The sequence below is a fragment of the Lampris incognitus genome, chromosome 19 (genome assembly GCF_029633865.1).
Source record: "Lampris incognitus isolate fLamInc1 chromosome 19, fLamInc1.hap2, whole genome shotgun sequence".
NCBI classification, from domain to species: Eukaryota; Metazoa; Chordata; class Actinopteri; order Lampriformes; family Lampridae; genus Lampris; species Lampris incognitus.
Genome location: NC_079229.1, coordinates 17,565,480 through 17,585,616, shown reverse-complemented (window position 1 = coordinate 17,585,616; position 20,137 = coordinate 17,565,480). Strand labels below are relative to the sequence as shown.

Genomic DNA, 20,137 nt, shown 5'->3' with positions numbered 1-20,137 from the left:
AACTGACCAGTGGAATAATGTCAGCCTACTAGATGGGTGTCACACTATTTCATGTATGCCGGGATCATGATATTTTTGTCTTTCACGATGGTCCCCGGGTCAGATTAAGCAACCATAGTGTCGTAAATTCTTGCCTTGTCTTGGCCGGGAGACTGGCAACACTACAAGTATGACCCCGACCAATTATCGTATGCTGCCTTTAACGATCATGCGCAAGTTCATAGATCGTCGGGGAGGAGGGTCAAGAAATTGTCAATCATGGCTACAGAAGTGCTACATATGTGTGATGCTGGCGGTCTTGTGTTCCAAAACGAAAGAGAAAGAAAGAAAATAATTGTGGATGCTGTTGTGGCTATTGCTACTGAGGAATAATAACATAACTAGCTAGCTAGCTTAACCACCGGGTTACTGAAGTGCCTCCGCTATTTCTCGCCAACATTTAGCCCATCTTTTTTTGACTTTGTCTTGGTCCTCCCTCTAGGAAACTTCAAAAAGTTAAGGGTATTGTTGCCACTGCTCAACGAACCCTTCCTCGGTTTCATCGTTCCACCTGACAGCAGCAATAGCAGCATCTCTTTCTCTTTGCCATGTTTACATATGTGTACCAGAGAGCACTCCATCATCCTATTGGTCAACGTCAAGCAACACGTTGTAGGAGACGTCAGACTACGCAGGAAAACAAAAACAATTCTGACATGCTAGACTTTCTGTCAGGGTGGCGCAGGGCGTCCCTAACACCACATCAATGTTTTTCGATTATGTTTGTCCGCTACTTTTTGTCGTGTCTCGCCCGCTAATGTTGGCCTATTTATTTATAGTAATTGTAAAATTGACTCTAGTGTTGAGGAAATAAGTCACATAGAGCCATGCTGTTGATAAGGATAGTCAAGAAATCAAATTTTACTGCCTCCTCCTGTTTGAAGAGGCAACAAATACTAGTTCTCCCTCGCGTAATGACGGAACGTCATAGCAAAAATATGGTCATATTGTTTGTGAAAAAGAAAAGAAAGGAACCAGACATCCACAAAATTCATTACATAATGGGTCAACTTGTTTAGTTTCCATATTTTCCTAAAACACGCATATGCATACAATGTGTGATTGTATTATGTATGTACATACACTATTGAGTGTGTGTGTGTGTGTTGTGGTTGTCAGAGCAATTGGGCCATTATTATCAGCAAAGCTTGTTGCTCCCAAATAGCTGTATATAAGTAATTCAGTCACAAGGTCTTTTCTGTTCTGCAGGCTGCAAGGTCAGACATGTTTAGGTTGCCTCTTGATCCTAGTTTTATTTAGTCATTTTCAACCTCACACTGCAACCTTTTTGTTTACTAACATAGCGAGTTGAATTTTAACTATTAGTTAGAAATTGTAATTATAACTATTCTAATTATCTATTAGCTCCCCTTACTCTTTTATCTGTTTCTATTTGTGGAGGTCTCTCATTTTTCTAAGCCTCACATTGTATTGAGTGTTTTGTCAGGGTAGGTGGGCTTCCAGTGCAGTTTTGCGCAAAATAGAAGGGATTTTTTTTTAAGTCAATGAAAAACACAGTTGCAAATGAAATGAGTGATGATTTTATGTGATTAAAGCTGGGTTTTCTCTTCTCACTATATGGCGAGGGATCTCCCAAGACCTGATAAGTGTTGGAACGGTGATTTCGGTTGCATGCACCGCAGTAGACGTGATAGTGTTTAATTGAAGGCAATGAGGCCATATGACGGGAAGGCAAATCTCATACCTATGATCTTACAGAGGTCCTGTGGATCCAATGCAATGCAGTAAGACCCCTCCCTCATGGGGTCCCCCTCAAGAGAACCGGTTCCAACCAAGATGCACACCGCCATCGCTCTTCATAAACTTGCTACCTTAACTGAAATGGGGGAAATGTGTTTCCATTTCAGTTTTGGACAATATTGCTTTGTTGAATCATCTGAAAAACCACATCATGCGAGTGTATAAACTTTTTCATGATGTTTGAGTTTTTTTCGAAATCCGCGTGTTTCCATTACTCGGTGTTTAATTCTCAATTTCAAATTGTGCATTAAACAGTGATTGTTATTTCGGGTGCTTTAACTGTGCACTCTCCCCCATGCCTCTTGGCGTATGGAGAGCCGCTTTCTCTCTTCCTCTGCTCTATGCCGGACTGTTACAGTGCATCACCAGATGTGGAAAGAGCAGCAACATATTCCGTCCGTAGTGTGTCAGTAGTATCCACGAGCAGCAATACATCCCGTCCGTTAGCGTGCGATAAATGTGGAATGAGCTGGAACCACAGCGCCGATTCTTTTTAAAAGAGTGAAAGGTGGGAAACTTCCACTTCCGTGTTTACTGGTGACATCATTGGTCAGCCAACCAATCGTGTAACTTGAGTGACATCGTTGGTCACCTGATCCAGCGGCCTAATCACATCTAGCATGATCATTCAGTCGGTCACGCTAACATAAACATTGTGATTGTAGGGCTAGCCCGGCCCGTCCAGCAAAAAATAAAATAAAAACGGGTGAGTTCAATTATTTTATGTCAGTCGGGGGCCCTTTGGGAGGGTGGGGCCCGTTTCAATTTAAATAATAATAATAATAATAAATTAAACTTATATAATGCTTTTCTAACACTCAAAGTCACTTTACAATAAACGGGGTGAAACAAGACGACAGATAAACATAGCACAGACATACTGGGGTGGATGGGAAGGGGGGCTACGAGAGGGAGAAGCGGCAGCCACACACGACGCCAGCAGTACTCTCCCACTTGGACAGATACAAAAGAGAAAGGAAAAACAAACATCGTAAATCACATAAATCACAGATGAAGTCTGAGGAGGTGAGTCCTGATTAATGACTTGAATGTGGGCAGATCACAGCAGTGTCTGATGTGCTTAGGGAGGGAGTTGGGGAGGGAGTTGAGGGAGGGAGCAGGTCGAGTGCTCAGTCCTTAGTCTGCCTCAGATTAGGGGTGGATGAGAGGACCGGGGGAGGGGGCACGAGAAGGCAGTGGAGAAGAGATGTGTCTTGAGATGGGACTGGAAGAGTGGGAGGGATTCTGAGTCTGTAATGATTTAGGGGAGTGAGTTCCAGAGCCTGGGAGCTGCCCTGGAAAAGGCTCAGTCACCAAAGCTGTGGAGGTTGGACCTTGGGGTAGAGAGAAGGGAGGCTGAGATGGATCTGAGGGACCGAGAGGGTTGGTAGGGGGAGAGGAGGTCAGTGAGGTATGGGGGAGCTAGCTTGTGAAGGGCTTTATAAGTAAGAACCAGGATTTTGTAATTGATCCGGTGGGAGATGGGTAGCCAGTGGAGGTCTTTTAGGACTGGTGTGATGTGGTGCCAGGATTTGGTGAAAGTTAAAAGTCGGGCGGATGCGTTCTGGACCAATTGGAGTCTCTTGGTAGAGCTAACACTGATGTCATAGAGGAGTGAGCTGCAGTAATCAAGGCGGGAGGAGATGAAGGCATGGCTCAGTATCTCAGCAGCAGGGCGTGTGAGAGAGGGTCTTATTTTCGCAATGTTGCGAAGGTGGTAGAAAGAGGTTTTGGCAGATATGTGGCTCAAGGGGGAGGGTGGGATCAAGGATCACACCAAGGTTGCATGCCTGGGAGGAAGAGGAGACATTAGTGCCATGGATGGTGAGTGCGAGGTTGTTGATTTGGCGGAGAGTGGACTTGGAGCCAATGAAGAGGAGTTCAGTTTTGTCACTGCTAAGTTTGAGGAATAGGTGAAACATAGCTAAAGCCGCCAATAGCTGTTTTTTTTTTTTTAATATTTTCTCCCCAATTGTACCCATCCAATTACCCCACTTTTCCGAGCCATCCCGGTCACTGTTCCACCCACTCTGCCGATCCGGGGAGGGCCGCAGACTACCACATGCCTCCTCCGATACATGTGGAGTCGCCAGCCACTTCTTTTCACCTGACAGTGAGGAGTTTCACCAGGGGGATGTAGCGTGTGGGCGTCTCACACTATTTCCCCCAGTTCCCCCTCCCCCCTGAACAGGTGCCCCGACCGACCAGAGGAAGCGCTAGTGCAGCGACCAGGACACATACCCACATCCGGCTTCCCACCCGCAGACACAGCCAATTGTGTCTGTAGGGACGCCCGACCAAGCCGGAGGTAACACAGGGATTTGAACTGGTGATCCCCATGTTGGTAGACAATAGACTAGACCACTACGCTACCCGGGTGCCCCCAATGACTGTATGTTTAATCAGCAGCAGTGAGTTCATAACAGTGAAAAGGAACATCCAAATGTTATGGTCCACAGAGATTACATAGATTAATTTGACAACCCCACAACAGCAATGTTGAATATGTTCCCCAAAAGAAAAGAAAAGAACAGCAGACGCAATGTTTAAAGCACATTTATATTTATTAAAGAAGGTCTTTACATTTGCCCTGCAGAGAATAATAAAACAGCAGAATCAATTAATTCTAAATCCTTGGTTTCTCAAGGGTCTGCTGGGTTTATCTTGATATCTCATATTTTCTCTGCACAATTCTTTACAATATTCTCTATATATCGTGAAAACCACTTACTTTCTAGTTGGATTCAGCTTTTTAAAATAAAGGATAAACAAAGTTACCTGTCAACTAGCTGGCTCCAGCATGGTGAGACTGGTGGGATGGATGGATAGATAGATGGATGGATGGATGAATGGTTGGTTGGATGGATGGATGGATGGATAGATAGATAGATGGATATTATACATGCATGTGTACATATATGCCATTTGAGGAATAAAAGTCCACTTTGTTTTGTGACGCTCCTTTCCCCAGTGGCTCACCATGAGCAAGTGAGCAATGATACCACGTGACTCAAGGCCTCTAAAACAGGTTGTTGACATTAACTGTTGCCGAAATTGAACTGGTTGACTTTTCTCTAAAGGGACAGCACCTCCAACCATTTGTTCCGAAACCATTTTAATTTGTGATATTGGGCTACACAAATAAAACTTACTTTCAACTAGCCAAAATGGTAGAACTGCAGGGTTTACTCTTGCGGCTGTTGTTTCCTGTTGCTGAACGTGTCTCACAGAATGACGGCGCGCCACGTATAAACTCCCTACCCTCCAATGTGAGAGGAAACGCTCCTGTCGTATTTACAGAGGGTGTGACCTTTCTTATTGTCCTTCCACAGCGTGACCACTTAGCAGCAACCAGTGTCCCAGAGCTGCCGCTGCGTCTGAGAGGCGTGCAGGGAGCGAGCAGAAAAGAGAGACGTGGCGTCCTGACTTATCTTACCGCAGAGAAAAGTGCTCATCCACTGACATGCTGCGGCAATAAAACTTTACCCTATACTTCCACCGGAGGTGCAAAGGAGGACGTTTTGTTCGTTGGTGCCTGCATGTATGTGAGTCGTGTGCTTGTGTGTGTGTTTGTCTTTGTGTGTGTGTAACCTCTGGTGCGTCTAGTCCAGGAACACCAAGAGCTGTGTGTTAGCTAGAAGGCTCTCTCAGGGATAAACATAGAGAGAGACTAATCCTCACTCGGCTCTCATGCCAAGCTCTGTGTGTGTGTGTGTATGTGTTTGCGTGCATGTGTGTACGTACATGCAAGTGAGTGGGTCTGTGTGCATGTGTGTGTGTGTGTGTGTGTGTGTGTGTGTGTGTTTGCGTGCATGTGTGTACGTACATGCAAGTGAGTGGGTCTGTGTGCGTGTGTGTGTGTGTGTTTGCATGCATGTGTGTACGTACATGCAAGTGAGTGGGTCTGTGTGCATGTGTGTGTGTGTGTGTGTGTGTGTGTTTGCGTGCATGTGTGTACGTACATGCAAGTAATGGGTCTGTGTGTCGTCGGTACATGCATTCATGTTTGTGTCTCGGAGTCTGTGTGTTTACATGATAACACATATGCCTCTCTGCACAGCCTGTATGTTTGTGTTTGCTTGCCTGCCGTTGTACCTTTAGACAGAGACATGTTACAAGCATGCATGTTTAGCCCATGTCCGCCACTTGCATATTTGAAAGTGGGTGCATGTGTGTGTGTGTGTGGACACACATGTGAGTGAGTGGGGTTGTACATGCAAGTGCATGTATGTGTGTGTTTGTGTCGTCAGTACATGCAGTCATGTTGGAGTCAAGGAGTATTTATGCATTTATGTGATACCCTGCACTGTGTGTATGTGTGTGTTTGCTAGCCTGCCGTTACACCTTTAGATAGAGGTGTGTTACCAGCATGCATGTCTAGCCCATGTCAGCCACCTACTTATTTGTGGCTGTGTGTGTGTGTGTGTGTGTGTGTGTGTGTGTGTGTGTGTGTGTGAGATATGGACCATACCAAGGGGTTTTGTGTAATCGTGCTGAGCACTCAAGCGTGTCGAGAGAAAGGACGTGTCCTCAGCTCTGATGATCACACACACTACTGGAGCCACAGTGTAGAGAGAGGGAGAGAGAGATGCTCAAGAGGGAAGGAAGGGCTGAGATGAAAAGCTGGAGTGGGGCGAAGGGGAGGGATGTAGGAAAATGGGCAGGATGGTGAGCGATGGGGAGAAAGGATTGAAAGAGATGGATGGGAGAGAAGGTGAGATGAACAGAGGTGGAGAAGGCGATGGAGAAGCAAGTGAGGTGAGGGATGGGGAGAGGAGGGCAGGGGATGCATTCAGAGAAATTGAAAGAGAGTGGGAGAGAGAAAGCAAGAGCGAGGGGGAGGAGGCTGTTGGAGAAATGGAGGGAATGGACTCAAAAGGACGTGATGGAAGAATGAGATGAGCGATGCACGCACGGCTTTCAACCACCACCCCGCCCCCTCAGTGTGATGTGCCTTAATTTCTGTCCCTTCCTCCCTCTCTCACTCCCCTGTGGTGGTGGTGTGGGGGGGGGGTGCTTCTCTCTCACCTGCCCGGAGGAAAATCTGCTATCCTCTAGCTAGCTGACACCTCGGCTGGCTGGCTAATTGCAGAGGTATCGCTGTCAAATGACTAATTGAGTTTCCCTTCCTGATGCTTATCTGCCAACAGGACCCATAATTTGTTTACTGTATTTCTAAACAAGGGAATGCACAGACGAGCCCAGCCTTTTTTTTTCTCCTCATACGTAGTGTGTGTGTGTGTGTGTGTGTGTGTGTGTGTGTGTGTGTGTGTGTGTGTACTCATGGCACAGTTTATGATGTGTTTTATATTTCATTAAAGAGTGCGGTGAGTCAGCCTTGTGCTGTTCCCCAGCAAAAGCTGTACTCATATTTCACCAAAAGATAGACACATACACACACACACAGACACACACACAGACAAAGACACACACACACACACGCACACACACACACACACATGCTCACACTCACCAGTCTTTCCTCGGCAATATTGGCCCTAAAGGTCAAGTTATCAGACAGAACACGCTATTACCGGAGCAAATGATAAATTTACCAGCACTCCGTTGGAGATAGGAGAGAAACAGAGGAGTGCAGAAGGAGATGGAGTGGAGGAGAAGACGGAATGCATAAAGAGGCTGAAGGAAGCCCAATGCAAAGTCAAAAGAAAGTGGAAAACAAAGGAGAAGATAAAATGATAAATTATCAGGCCTATCACTTCCTCATGCCCCTTCTTTTTTCTTTATTACATTCTGTCTCCCTCCCTCTCTCTCTCTTTGCCTCTCTCTCTCTCTCTCTCTCTCTCTCTCTCTCTCTCTCTCTCTCTCTCTCTCTCTCTCTCTCTCTCTCTCTCTCTCTCTCTCTCTCTCTCTCTTTTTTTTTGGACCCCCCCCCTTTCTCCCTAACTGTATTCAGCCAATTACTCTCCTCCTCCGAGCCGTCCCGGTCGCTGCTGCACCCCCTCTGCCAGTCCGGGGAGGGCTGCAGACTACCACATGCCTCCTCCGATACACGTGGAGTCGCCAGACGCTTCTTTTCACCTGGCAGTGAGGAGTTTCACCAGGGGGACGTAGCGTGTGGGAGGATCACACTATTCCCCCCAGTTCCCCCTCCCCCCTGAACAGGCGCCCTGACCCACCAGAGGAGGTGCTAGTGTAGCGACCAGGACACACACTCACATCCGGCTTCCCACCCGCAGACACAGACAATTGTGTCTGTAGGGACACCCGACCAAGCCGGAGGTAACACGGGGATTCGGTTGGTAGGCAACGGAATAGACTGCTATGCTACCGGATGCCCCCCAGTCTCTCCCCCCCCCCCCCATCTGGCCATTGGTCTCTCCCTGTCAGTGGCTCTTGTTTCTCTATCTGCCCGTGTCTCCAAGGACAGCTCCATTGAGAGCGAGGTCAGTCCTGTGGGAAGAGCAGCCTGACACAGGCAGCGTTAGCCTACAGCCCTGGCTACTAATGAGATGTGCAGACACAGCAGAGACACGGCAGTGAAACAGAGCAGCGCACAGACACGGACCAGGGCTTTTCCTCTGATGGGAGCAATGACGCTTCACATATGCACGCCCGTTTCACTCTTGTCTGTCTTATTCTTCGAAACCGTCTCAAATTTGGAGTATCGGTGCGAGAGCTTACGCAGCCTTCCACCTCATGGGCATTCCCTCTCGGGTTTGCACATTTGAATTTCTTACTGTATTGGTTGAGTTTCATATAACCTGATTTTAGTTTTTGGGGGGGTTGAAAAAAATAATGTTTGTTAAAAAATTGAAATATTCAAATTGTGGTTCCATTATACAAGATGTTTCCCCTTTTCTCCATCTTGGGGGGCTTACCAGACTGCAGACATTCATCAGATTGTTGATGGATGCAAGCAGCTTTTAGCACTTTTTATAATTTGCCATGTGCACTAGATGGTTGTGCTTTGCCACATCAAGGAAATCCATATGTGGTAAACGTGTGTGTGTGTGTGTGTGTGTGTTTGTGGTGTGCGTGTGCATACGTGCATGCATCATAAGAGGTATTGAAGGTATGTGAAGGTCAAATAAATGCCACCACTCAAGATGGCGTGAAAGAGCGAGTTTGTCGGTCACATAATGATGAGAAACTCTTGAGGACTTACACACATGCACACAGATCATAACTCTTCGAGTTTGTTTGGTGTGTGTGTGTGTGTGTGTGTGTGTGTGTGTGTGTGTGTACAAGCGTACACACTCCCACCAATGTGTGCAACACATACACAATGTGTATGTGTATGTGCAATGTGAGCACATCAGCGTGATTTTGCTTGAGTCCCATTATGTACACACTGTGTGTGTGTGTGTGTGTGTGTGTGTGTGTGTGTGTGTGTGTGTGTGTGTGTGTTCTAGGCATGGTTGGAAACTGTTTGTGTGTGTGTATTTTGAGTCCAGACATGTTTTTAGTAGCTAATTCCCTTTCTAAAGAGAGTCTCATTGGACTGTGTTAAAGTCCCAGTCATCAAATGGCCTCATATCGATCCCCCGGCAACCTGATTTATCTTATACACACACACACACACACACACACACACACACACACACACACACACACACACACACACACACACACACACACACACACACACACACAAACACCCCCCCCCCTGCAGTACTCATTTATGGTGTTAGTGTGAGTTTATGTGTGAGGGAGAGCGAGAGGAAAAGAGAGGCAAACAGTGTGTATGTATGTGTGTGTGTGTGTGTGTGTGTGTGTGTGTGTGTGTGTGTGTGTGTTTGTTTGTGTGTGCATGCGAGAGAGAGAGAGATTGAGTTTGTGTATCTTGGTGACAGATTAGATGGCTCTCCCCCACACCTTCTGTCTCTGTGTTTTTATAGTCAGTGAAAGGAGGCCCCCAGACTCACATTAAAACCTTGATGTATTACTGATACTCCCCTCCAACTCGACGGGGAGGGAAGGTGACAGCTAGAGTGCCCCTGCTGGCTGCTTTTATCTCCTGAGCCAATCCCTCATTTGACTTCTATTTCACTTTTATAAGAGATGGGTTGACAGTTTGGAATTTGAGTCATTATCGCTCACCAGGCAGTTTTTTCCCCCTCTCTTTGTGCTAAAAAGTTGTCTTTTAGCTACTCCCAAAAAACATCCTGGCGTTGTTACAGTCTCTTATTTGCAAAGCAGTGGCGATTGTTAATCAAGGCAGCGAGTGAGAATTTCTATCTGTGCTTGCAAGTCGTCCAGTGAGGTGCCAGGACTGAAATATTTTAATTACAGTTGCAGGGAGAAAACTGCAGGCTGAAAATCCAAATGTGAAAGTGTCTGTGTGCCTTCAGGCTGACTGGTGTGTATGTAGGTACCATACAAGAAGTCAACACAGGGGCACCCGGGTGGCGTGGTGGTCTATTCCGTTGCCTACCAACGCGGGGATCGGCGGTTCGAGTCCCCGTGTTGCCTCCGGCTTGGTCGGGCATCCCTACAGACACAATTGGCCGTGTCTGCGGGTGGGAAGCCGGATGTGGATATGTGTCCTGGTCGCTGCACTAGCGCCTCCTCTGGTCGGTGAGGGTGCCTGTTAGCGGGGGAGGAACTGGGGAGAATAGCGTGAGCCTCCCCCCTGGCGAAACTCCTCACTGTCAGGTGAAAAGAAGCGGCTGGCGACTCCACATGTATCGGGGGAGGCATGTGGTAGTCTGCAGACCTCCCTGGATCAGCAATCGGCAGAGGGAGTGGAGTAGGGACCGGGACGGCTCAGAAGAGTGGGGTAATTGGCCGGATCCAATTGGGGAGAAAAAGGGGCGGCGGCGGGGGTAGAAGTCAGTATAGTCCATATACTAGTGCATGGCCTCCACTACATTATTCTTACCACAGCGTGGCTCTTGGGTATCATGACTCTCTCTGAAAACAGACAGTGTGGTATTTTACTACTCATGTGTGCCGTGTTCGTCCCAGATGGCTAACAACTCTTTTTCTATTGAGTTGATAAAACCTTTAAGATGTTAAAATATTGTGCATCCTGTGAAGAAATGGAATGATAAATATTTTTTCATGCAAGCAGACTTTCAAATTTTCTATCTACACTGACATATCTGAAATCCTTTTTTCTCTCTTTTCCTCCTCCGTCCTCTCCTCTCTGTTAAATATTGGTCCTTGATTGTAATCCTTGGCACACGACCAATATTTCTCCAACCATTTGGAGATGAGCTTGTCTTTATATCTCCACCTGTTTGTCTGTTCACCCTTCTCTGTCTGCCTGTCTTCGACTGTCCTCTCCTCCTCTCTCCCTTTCTTCTCCCCTCTGCTCTCCCCCACTCCTTTGCTATCCCCTCTCTCTTTCTCTCGTCGTTTCTCCCTCCCCTCTGCTTCTATTTCATCATTCCTCTCCACTCCACCCCCTTCCTCCTTTGTAGACCTGACCCAGCGTGTCTACGACCAGGTCCTAAGTTATGTCCTCTGTCCCTACTTTCCCCCCATAGCTCCCTCCTCCCCCGGTGTCGACTCCGCCCCTTTACAGCGTACAGGAAGTCACAGCACAGGGACAGGAAACTACAGCCGTGGCGGCGGGACCAACAACTATGCCACGGTGGGACCAGGCTACACCACCAGCGGAGGCGGTGGAGGCGGGGACGTGTATGGCTCTGACCCCTATGTGGCAGATCCCTACCGCACTCTACAGTACTGCCCCTCGGTGGTGGAATCGCCCTACAGCAAGTCAGGGCCAGCCCTGCCACCTGAAGGCAGCCTGCAGCGTTCACCCTCCATCGACTCTATCCAGAAAGATCCCAGGTAGGAAGACAGTCGGGAATGGATGTGTGTGTGTGTGTCTGTGTGTCTGTGTGTGTGTGTGTGTGTGTGTTATGGATTAAAGGTTTGAAGAGTGTAATTGTGGGTTGATTATAACATGTTTAGAGAAGAGGAGGTTCCAGCTGCTGTGTCTGTGTGTGTGTTTTTTGTTACAGTGTGTTTAACTTTTAAGGAAAGCACCAGTGTTGTGTAGGACCATGACACATTCTCTCACATCCTAACTTAAGCATGACAACCCATACTGTAAGGTTGAATACCTGTGTGTGTGTGTGTGTGTGTGTGTGTGTGTGTATGCACATGCTGGTGTGGCAGGAGAATTCGTAATCCTTGCTTTACGTAGACTACATCTGTGTCATATTTATAAAAAGGCTGACTAGAAGGTCAAATACACACACACACATATATACACACACAAACATACACACTAAGAAAAATACAGTGCGGTCAATAAGCGTGAAGCTAAAAGACTGGGAGTGTGGTCTCTTTAGAATAGATTTGGTTGAATGAGACAGATACATAAAGTGAAAAGGCGATAAGGCGAAATCCTTCTCTTTTCCACGGCCATGGCCAAGTCCTGCAGGTGAGTCCACTGAGGCACACTGACCTAGGGTGACGCCATACATCGATTGCTACTGCCTATTGATTAAAACATACCCACAGCAAATAAAGATACATATATACACACTCTCCCAGGAATCCCAAAAGCAACTGCACATACATGACCATTGAGGTTGTTTCATATTGGAACCTTGACTCCAGTGTCACTGAGGTCTTTATGCTAGACCTTCTCTTGTATCACAGTGAAATGAAGCACATCCTAGAAAATACACACACACACACACACATATATATATATATATATGTATGTAGCGAATTCAGAGGCAGCCGGGAAGCGAAACCTGGCCACCCACACCGTGGGTGACTACGTTAACCGGTCAACTAAAGGGCCCTTTAGTTGACTGGTGAGCACAGTTGCTCATAGTGCGGGCGATCCGGGTTCGCGACTCGGCTGTGGCGGTTCCTGACTGCCCCCCGAATTCGCTACATTGGCGTCAGAAGTGGCATGGTGAGACGGTGAGGCCATCGGAAGCACGTGCGCCTGGAGGTGTGAGGGAGCTGATATGCTGAAGCGCGGGGACACGCTTCTCGAAGGAGGAGGGTAGTGTAATGACCGCAAATGACTAGACTCACTATCCTTAGCTAACAGGTTGGACCCTTTAGTTGACTGGTTAACGTAGTTGCCTGTTGTGCAGAAGACCCGGGTTCATGTCCCAGCTGCAGCGGTTCCCAGCTGCCCCCCGAATTTGCTACTATATATATAACTGACTCTACAGTAACTTGCAATTGCTTCGTTTTCAGTTTGTAGCTTTCTCCTTATTTCAGTATGATATGCACACTAATACTTAAAGACATTTTTGGGAACTCCCCCCACAATAGTGAGTAGGGAGACCTTCTGTCAGAGGATTCACATTCAAGTACCTATTACAGTGGAGAGCCACCGTTCTTGAGTACCCTTAAACATAAAACTGAATGCCTATCAGATCCAGGTCACCCACAACAGCAGAGTGTATTATTCAGCAGAGATACGGTGCACTACGAACAGTCCTCCACCCTGCAGTTTCTTAAGCAGCTCCTTAACTCTTTAGTACCATGCTTTGTGCACAGATATATTTAAAGACATTGGGCCTCATTCATCAATCATATGTACGAACAAATTTGTTCTTGCACACCCATAGGATTTTTTAGCCCTGAAGTTGGATTTTGATATACTTTATTAATCCCTGTGGGGAAATTCATTCTCTGCATTTAACCCATCCTAGCTGTGTAGCTAGGAGAAGTGGGCAGCTGCCGTGCAGCGCCCGGGGACCAACTCCAGTTCTTCTTGCCATGCCTCAGTCAGGGGCACAGACAGGAGTACTAATCCTAACATGCATGTCTTTTTGATGGTGGGGGAAACCAGAGCACCCGGAGAAAACCCACCGTAGACACGGGGACAACATGCAAACTCCACACCGACGACGGCGACCTGGGATGACCACCAAGGTTGGACAACCCTGGGGTTTGAACTCAGGACCTTCTTGAGGCCCGATGTTTTTTTTTTTTTATTTTTTTTTTTTATGTGAACTTGCAAATACAGGGTATAGTATAGCCCACTCCCCACAGTTATTTTAGCAGCTTGCTTTAGCGCCATGCTGTGTGTGAAATCGTCCTACTGGGCTATGATCACTTATGATCACCGTTTCCGCAATTAACCAGAGCTCCGTCTCCCTTCTTTATGTACACTACCGTTCAAAAGTTTGGGATCACCCAAACAATTTTGTGTTTTCCATGAAAAGTCACACTTATTCACCACCATATGTTGTGAAATGAATAGAAAATAGAGTCAAGACATTGACAAGGTTAGAAATAATGATTTGTATTTGAAATAAGATTTTTTTTACATCAAACTTTGCTTTCGTCAAAGAATCCTCCATTTGCAGCAATTACAGCATTGCAGACCTTTGGCATTCTAGCTGTTAATTTGTTGAGGTAATCTGGAGAAATTGCACCCCACGCTTCCAGAAGCAGCTCCCACAAGTTGGATTGGTTGGATGGGCACTTCTTTGAGCAGATTGAGTTTCTGGAGCATCACATTTGTGGGGTCAATTAAACGCTCAAAATGGCCAGAAAAAGAGAACTTTCATCTGAAACTCGACAGTCTATTCTTGTTCTTAGAAATGAAGGCTATTCCATGCGAGAAATTGCTAAGAAATTGAAGATTTCCTACACCGGTGTGTACTACTCCCTTCAGAGGACAGCACAAACAGGCTCTAACCAGAGTAGAAAAAGAAGTGGGAGGCCGCGTTGCACAACTGAGCAAGAAGATAAGTACATTAGAGTCTCTAGTTTGAGAAACAGACGCCTCACAGGTCCCCAACTGGCATCTTCATTAAATAGTACCTGTTAGAGCCTGTTTGTGCTGTCCTCTGAAGGGAGTAGTACACACCGGTGTAGGAAATCTTCAATTTCTTAGCAATTTCTCGCATGGAATAGCCTTCATTTCTAAGAACAAGAATAGACTGTCGAGTTTCAGATGAAAGTTCTCTTTTTCTGGCCATTTTGAGCGTTTAATTGACCCCACAAATGTGATGCTCCAGAAACTCAATCTGCTCAAAGAAGTGCCCATCCAACCAATCCAACTTGTGGGAGCTGCTTCTGGAAGCGTGGGGTGCAATTTCTCCAGATTACCTCAACAAATTAACAGCTAGAATGCCAAAGGTCTGCAATGCTGTAATTGCTGCAAATGGAGGATTCTTTGACGAAAGCAAAGTTTGATGTAAAAAAAATCTTATTTCAAATACAAATCATTATTTCTAACCTTGTCAATGTCTTGACTCTATTTTCTATTCATTTCACAACATATGGTGGTGAATAAGTGTGACTTTTCATGGAAAACACGAAATTGTTTGGGTGATCCCAAACTTTTGAACGGTAGTGTACATATTTCAGAGGACTCTTGATGTATAATTCCTTTAATTACAGAGAGGGAGCGAGACAATGCGGATCAAGTCTCAGCGGCAGCCATCAATCAAAGAGAAAGTGAGAGAAAGAGAGAGAGAGAAGGGAGTAAGAGTGAGCAAGAAAGAAATAGGACTTTTAAGAGAAGATCTGCAAGGGGGCGCATTATATTCTGCACTTCATTTTGAATGAGCGATGAAGGCTGGAATCCCAAATGCAACTGCACCGGTGACTCTCTCATTTTGAAGAAATCCTTTGGATTTGGATTGCTCATAACGAGCACTTTATTACACAGATACCTACAAAAGGGCTGATGCCTGGCCAGAGACAGATGCTGGAGCTCAAACCGTGAACCTCAGCATTGATACACTGACCTAAGCGTCACATCCACTGCTGTTACTATAGGCATTAGTGAATTTAACAAAAACGACAACCTTAAGGAGTGTCACTATAAGTCATCTGATGTCAAGTTAGCTCAATGATGGACCTCATGGAGCACAAAGGTCGGCCAAGGTTGTCACTTAAAGGTGTCGCTTTGTCCCACAGCATCAATACACAGCAGCTGCAGCCACAGAGTTAAAAACACAGAGGGAAAAAATAAAGCATTGGAGGGTAAGGAATAGTTAAATAACATTTACTGTTAAAGAACATGCAGTGGAGATAAAACGTAGACTGTCTTTAAATGGCAGCTGTGAACTGAAGCCTACATTAAGAAGTATTCATAATGGATTACATTTATAGTGCTTTATCTAGACACTCAAAGGGCTTCACAGTGAAGGAGGAAACTCACCTCAACCACCACCAATGTGTAGCACCACCTGGGTGATGCACAACAGCCAGTTTGCACCAGCACGCTCACCACACATCAGCTTGAGGTGGAGAGGGAAGAATCGTTGAGCCAATTACATGGGGGGATGATAAGGTGGCCAGATGGAGAGAGCCAGGTTGGGAATTTTGCCAGGACACCGGGGAACCCCCTACTCTTTGTGATAAGTGCCATGGGATCTTAATGACCACAGTGAGTCAGAACCTCGGTTTAACATCTCATGCAAAGGACGGGATCTCCCACAGCACAGTGTCCCTGTCACTGAGCCATAGGGATTTTTTGTTGTTGTTGTTTTGTTTTTTTTTAATTAGGGCCAAACAGGACTAAATATCAGCACAACACAGACTATTTGTGTATAAATAAGCAAGTAGAAAGTCCAGGATTGACCTTAGGAGGAGAAGATGTCATAGAAGTTAATGAATTCAAGTACTTAGGATCAACAATACAGACAGAAGGCAGTGGTAAGAAGGAAGTCAAGAAAAGGACACAGTCTGGGTGGAATTCACGGAGAAAGGTAACTGGAGTACTTTGTGACAAAAGAATGCCATTGAGGGTAAAGAGCAAAGTAAATAAATCAATGGTCAGACCTGCCATGCTCTATGGTATGGAAGCAGTGACAACAACAGAGAGGCTAGAATCTACTTTACAGGTAGTAGAAATGAACATGCTGCGTTGGTCCTTGGGAGTGACTAGAAAAGACTGGAAGAGAAATTAAGAAGTGAGAGCTACGTTCAAGATTAGTGGAATGGATGAGAGGTTGAGAGAGACAAGATTGAGATGGTTTAGACATGTACAGAGAGGAGGCATAGACTATATAGGAAAGAAGGTATTGGACCTGGAAATACCTGGCAAAAGAAAAAGAGGAAGACCAAGGAAAAGATGGAGAGACCAGATAGAGGAGGACATGAGGAGGGTTGGACTATGGGAGAGGGACGCGTCAGACAGATGGAGGGCAAAAACCCACTGTGGCAACCCCTGAGAAACGGAACGAGCCGAAAAAAGAAGGACCAGAGGGAAGACTGCCCCCTACTGGCCCACCAAAACCACTTCCAGCAGCAACTCAGTTTTCCTGGGAGGTCTCCCATCCAAGCACTAGCCAAGCCCATACCTGTTAGCTTGTCATTCGGCAGAGCCAGGGTACAAGTAGGTATGGTTCTCGACATTCAGTCCTACAAACTTATTAAAGTTGTTTGCTGTTGTCATGTGGAGTGCAGGGAGGTGTGTCAAAGGTGTCTGGCTGGGAGAGCTGGCGTTGGATCGGCAGGTGGACCCAGGGACCACAGCCCTGCTTGGAGCTGCGCCCAAGGAGGAAACACCAAGGGTGGTCTGACAGGACGTGGAAGCGGGGCAGGCTAAGCTAACTGCTAGCCCACGCAGATCGGCAGTTCTGACAGTCATCCTGGCGTTCACTCTCTTGGACAGTGATTTTTTTTTTATGTGTTGGATATACATATACATACATATATGTATGTGGAGTTTGGTAACTCGTTCCACCACCGGGGAACTATAGAAGATAATAGTCTGGCTAGTGACTTAGGGCCCTGTTGTCTTGGAAGTGCCAGGCTCCTTTCATTGGCAGAGCGTAGTGAGCGGGACTTAGTGTAGACCTGAATGAGGGAGTTCAGGTAGGCGGGAGCCGTTTTTGTTGCTGTTTTGTAAGCGACCATCAAGGTTTTGAATTTGATGCGGGCAGCAACTGGGAGCCCGTGGAGGGATATGAAAAGCGGAGTGACATCGGCTGTTTTGGGTTGGTTGAAGAACAGATGCGCCGCCATATTCTAGATCATTTGCAGATGTTTGAAAGCGCCTGCAGGGAGACCTGCCAGTAAGGAGTTGCCGTAGTCAATGTGTGATATTACAAGATTCTGTACCAGGAGTTGTGCTGCATGCTCAGGCAGGTAGGGTCTAATTTTCCTGATGTTGTACAGGACAAATCAGCACGACTGAGCAATCAAGGCCACGTGAACCTTAAAGGTTAGTTGGTCATCACTCATACCACACAGGTTTTGGGCAGACTTTGTGGGCATGAGTTGGGTTGATCAACAGCCTCTTGACAGATGAATCCTTTGTCACCCACCATAGTGGCGCTCTACTCTGCCTGGTCGTTAATTATGATCGCCTCATGTGTCAGGTATAAAAAAAAATCCCTAATTAGAATAGAATAGAATAGAAAACTTTACTGTGGGCACTGACGACCGGAGTTGAGAACCTCTGCTTTATAGCACAGCACATAGTGGCACTTCCCAAAATCAAAAGAGACAAAGACAAGGTTAACCAGCTCTACACAGTCATTAGAGGACGAGAGGTTCATCATTCACTCATAACGGTGCAAAAAGAGCTTCAGGCTGATATGCCCAGTAGTTTGCGAGATTAGCTGCGGAAAGACACACACACACACACACAAATGCGTGTGTGTGTGTGTGTGTGTGTGTGTGTCTCTCCGCAGCTAATCTCGCAAACTACTGGGCATATCAGCCTGAAGCTCTTTTTGCACCGTTATGAGTGTATGATGAACCTCTCGTCCTCTCGTGTTTGCGGTGATTCGAAACCTTTGAAAAACCTGTTTTATACCGCACTTGAGGGCTAACTCCTCTGCTGGTTTGTCGCCAAGTCTGAACACGGGGGAGATATGCCTGGCGGAATCTGGTCAGGAATTCCAGATTTATCAACTCAAATAAACGTTCAGCGGCATGGTGGCGCAGTGGTTAGTGCGGTCACCTCACAGCGAGAAGGTCCTGGGTTCGAGCCCTGGGTTAGTCCAACCTTGGGGGTCGTCCCGGGTCGTGCTCTGTGTGGAGTTTGCATATTCTCCCCGTGTCTGTGTGGGTTTCCTCCGGGTGCTTCAGTTTCCTCCCAAAGACATGTAGGTAAGGTGAATCGGCTGTACTACATTGTCCCTAGGTGTTTGGGGGGGGGGCTCTGTGATGCCTTGTGTGTGGTGTGTGTTGGCTCTGTGGTGGCCTCGCAGCCTGTCCAGGGTGTCTCCCCGCCTGCTGCCCAATGACTGCTGGGATAGGCTGCAGCATCCCTGCGACCCTGAGAGCAGGATAAGCGGTTTGGATAATGGATGGATGGATAAACATTCAACATCAAATTTGACAAAATGTGTACCGGGACAGCCTCGGCAATGTGACGTGGCAGCTTGTGAGTCTGTATTGTGCTTTTAACACACCGACAGGCTAATGACACATTAAATGTGAAGTTTCATTCAGTAAGAAGAGTGTAGGCCTACTGCCTCCCAGCAGGCAGAAATAACTGGAGAACAGATGGTGGATTTGATGGAACAAACTTTGAAACGGTGGAAAAATGTTTTCTGTAATTTTTGTCTCCAGAATTGCAGTCATATTTTACTCAAAAAACGCTGGCGTGGTAAAATAGCTGATAATAGCTGTGTGATTAGTCAAGTCAGATTTATTTGTATAGCTCTAAATCACAATTTAGTCCCAGGGGGCTTTACAATCACAGTTACAGTTGTAATTTTTTTTTTTTGCTGTGTACCTTTCCTTCTTTGTGTGCTGTAGTTTGGTACACAGCTTTGTCCTTTCTAACAATATCACCAGGTCCAATGAATTCTTGATGCATTACTTTTCCCCCCTCTGGATATGTTTACATTGTGGCGGACACTAGGGGCTATGCCTCTCACCCAGCAGGACTGTGAGCTGGGGGCGTGGTTTACGTTCCCAGGCTCGCCGGGGCAGGGTTGTTCCGGCTGCAGTTGGTTTTTTGGAGTTGAGGAATAAACATCAAACTCGCCTTGGTCTCATGTGTTTTTCCTCATTCCTGCCACATTGGTGACCCCGAATTGAACATGTTTGGAGCAGAAGATGTGTGTGAATCCACTTCGGCCACGCCGCCCCAACTCTCTCAGCCGGCCGTTCTCGCCGCGGCTGTGAAGCTCCCAGAGTTCTGGCAGAGCGACCCGGCCTCGTGGTTCCAGCATGTCGAGGCGCTGTTCCACCTGCGTGGAATCTCCGCGGACGACTCCAGATATTATTTGGTCGTCGCTGCGCTGGACCAGCAGTCCACACGCCGGGCCATGCAGCTGTTGCGCGCCCCTCCGCAACACAATAAATACGTCGCCCTCAAACATCTTCTGCTCCGGAGGTACAGTCTATCTGCCGCAGAGAGGGCAGATAGAATCATTTCCCTATCCGGTTTGGGCGACGGGACGGCTGTGGATCTCATGGACAATATGCTGTCGCTGCTAGGCTCAGACGAAGGTGGGTTCCTTTT

At 46.8% G+C, this 20,137-nt stretch overlaps 1 protein-coding gene across 1 annotated transcript in view; it reads left to right on the top strand.

Annotated features, from left to right (window-relative positions):
* ctnnd2a (catenin (cadherin-associated protein), delta 2a) overlaps positions 1-20,137 on the top strand; it is a 315,513-nt gene that overhangs the window by 105,446 nt on the left and 189,930 nt on the right. The window contains exon 11 of the mRNA XM_056299200.1: positions 11,187-11,562. Within this exon, the coding sequence (XP_056155175.1) occupies positions 11,187-11,562 (376 nt within the window). The remainder of the gene's footprint in view (positions 1-11,186; positions 11,563-20,137) is intronic.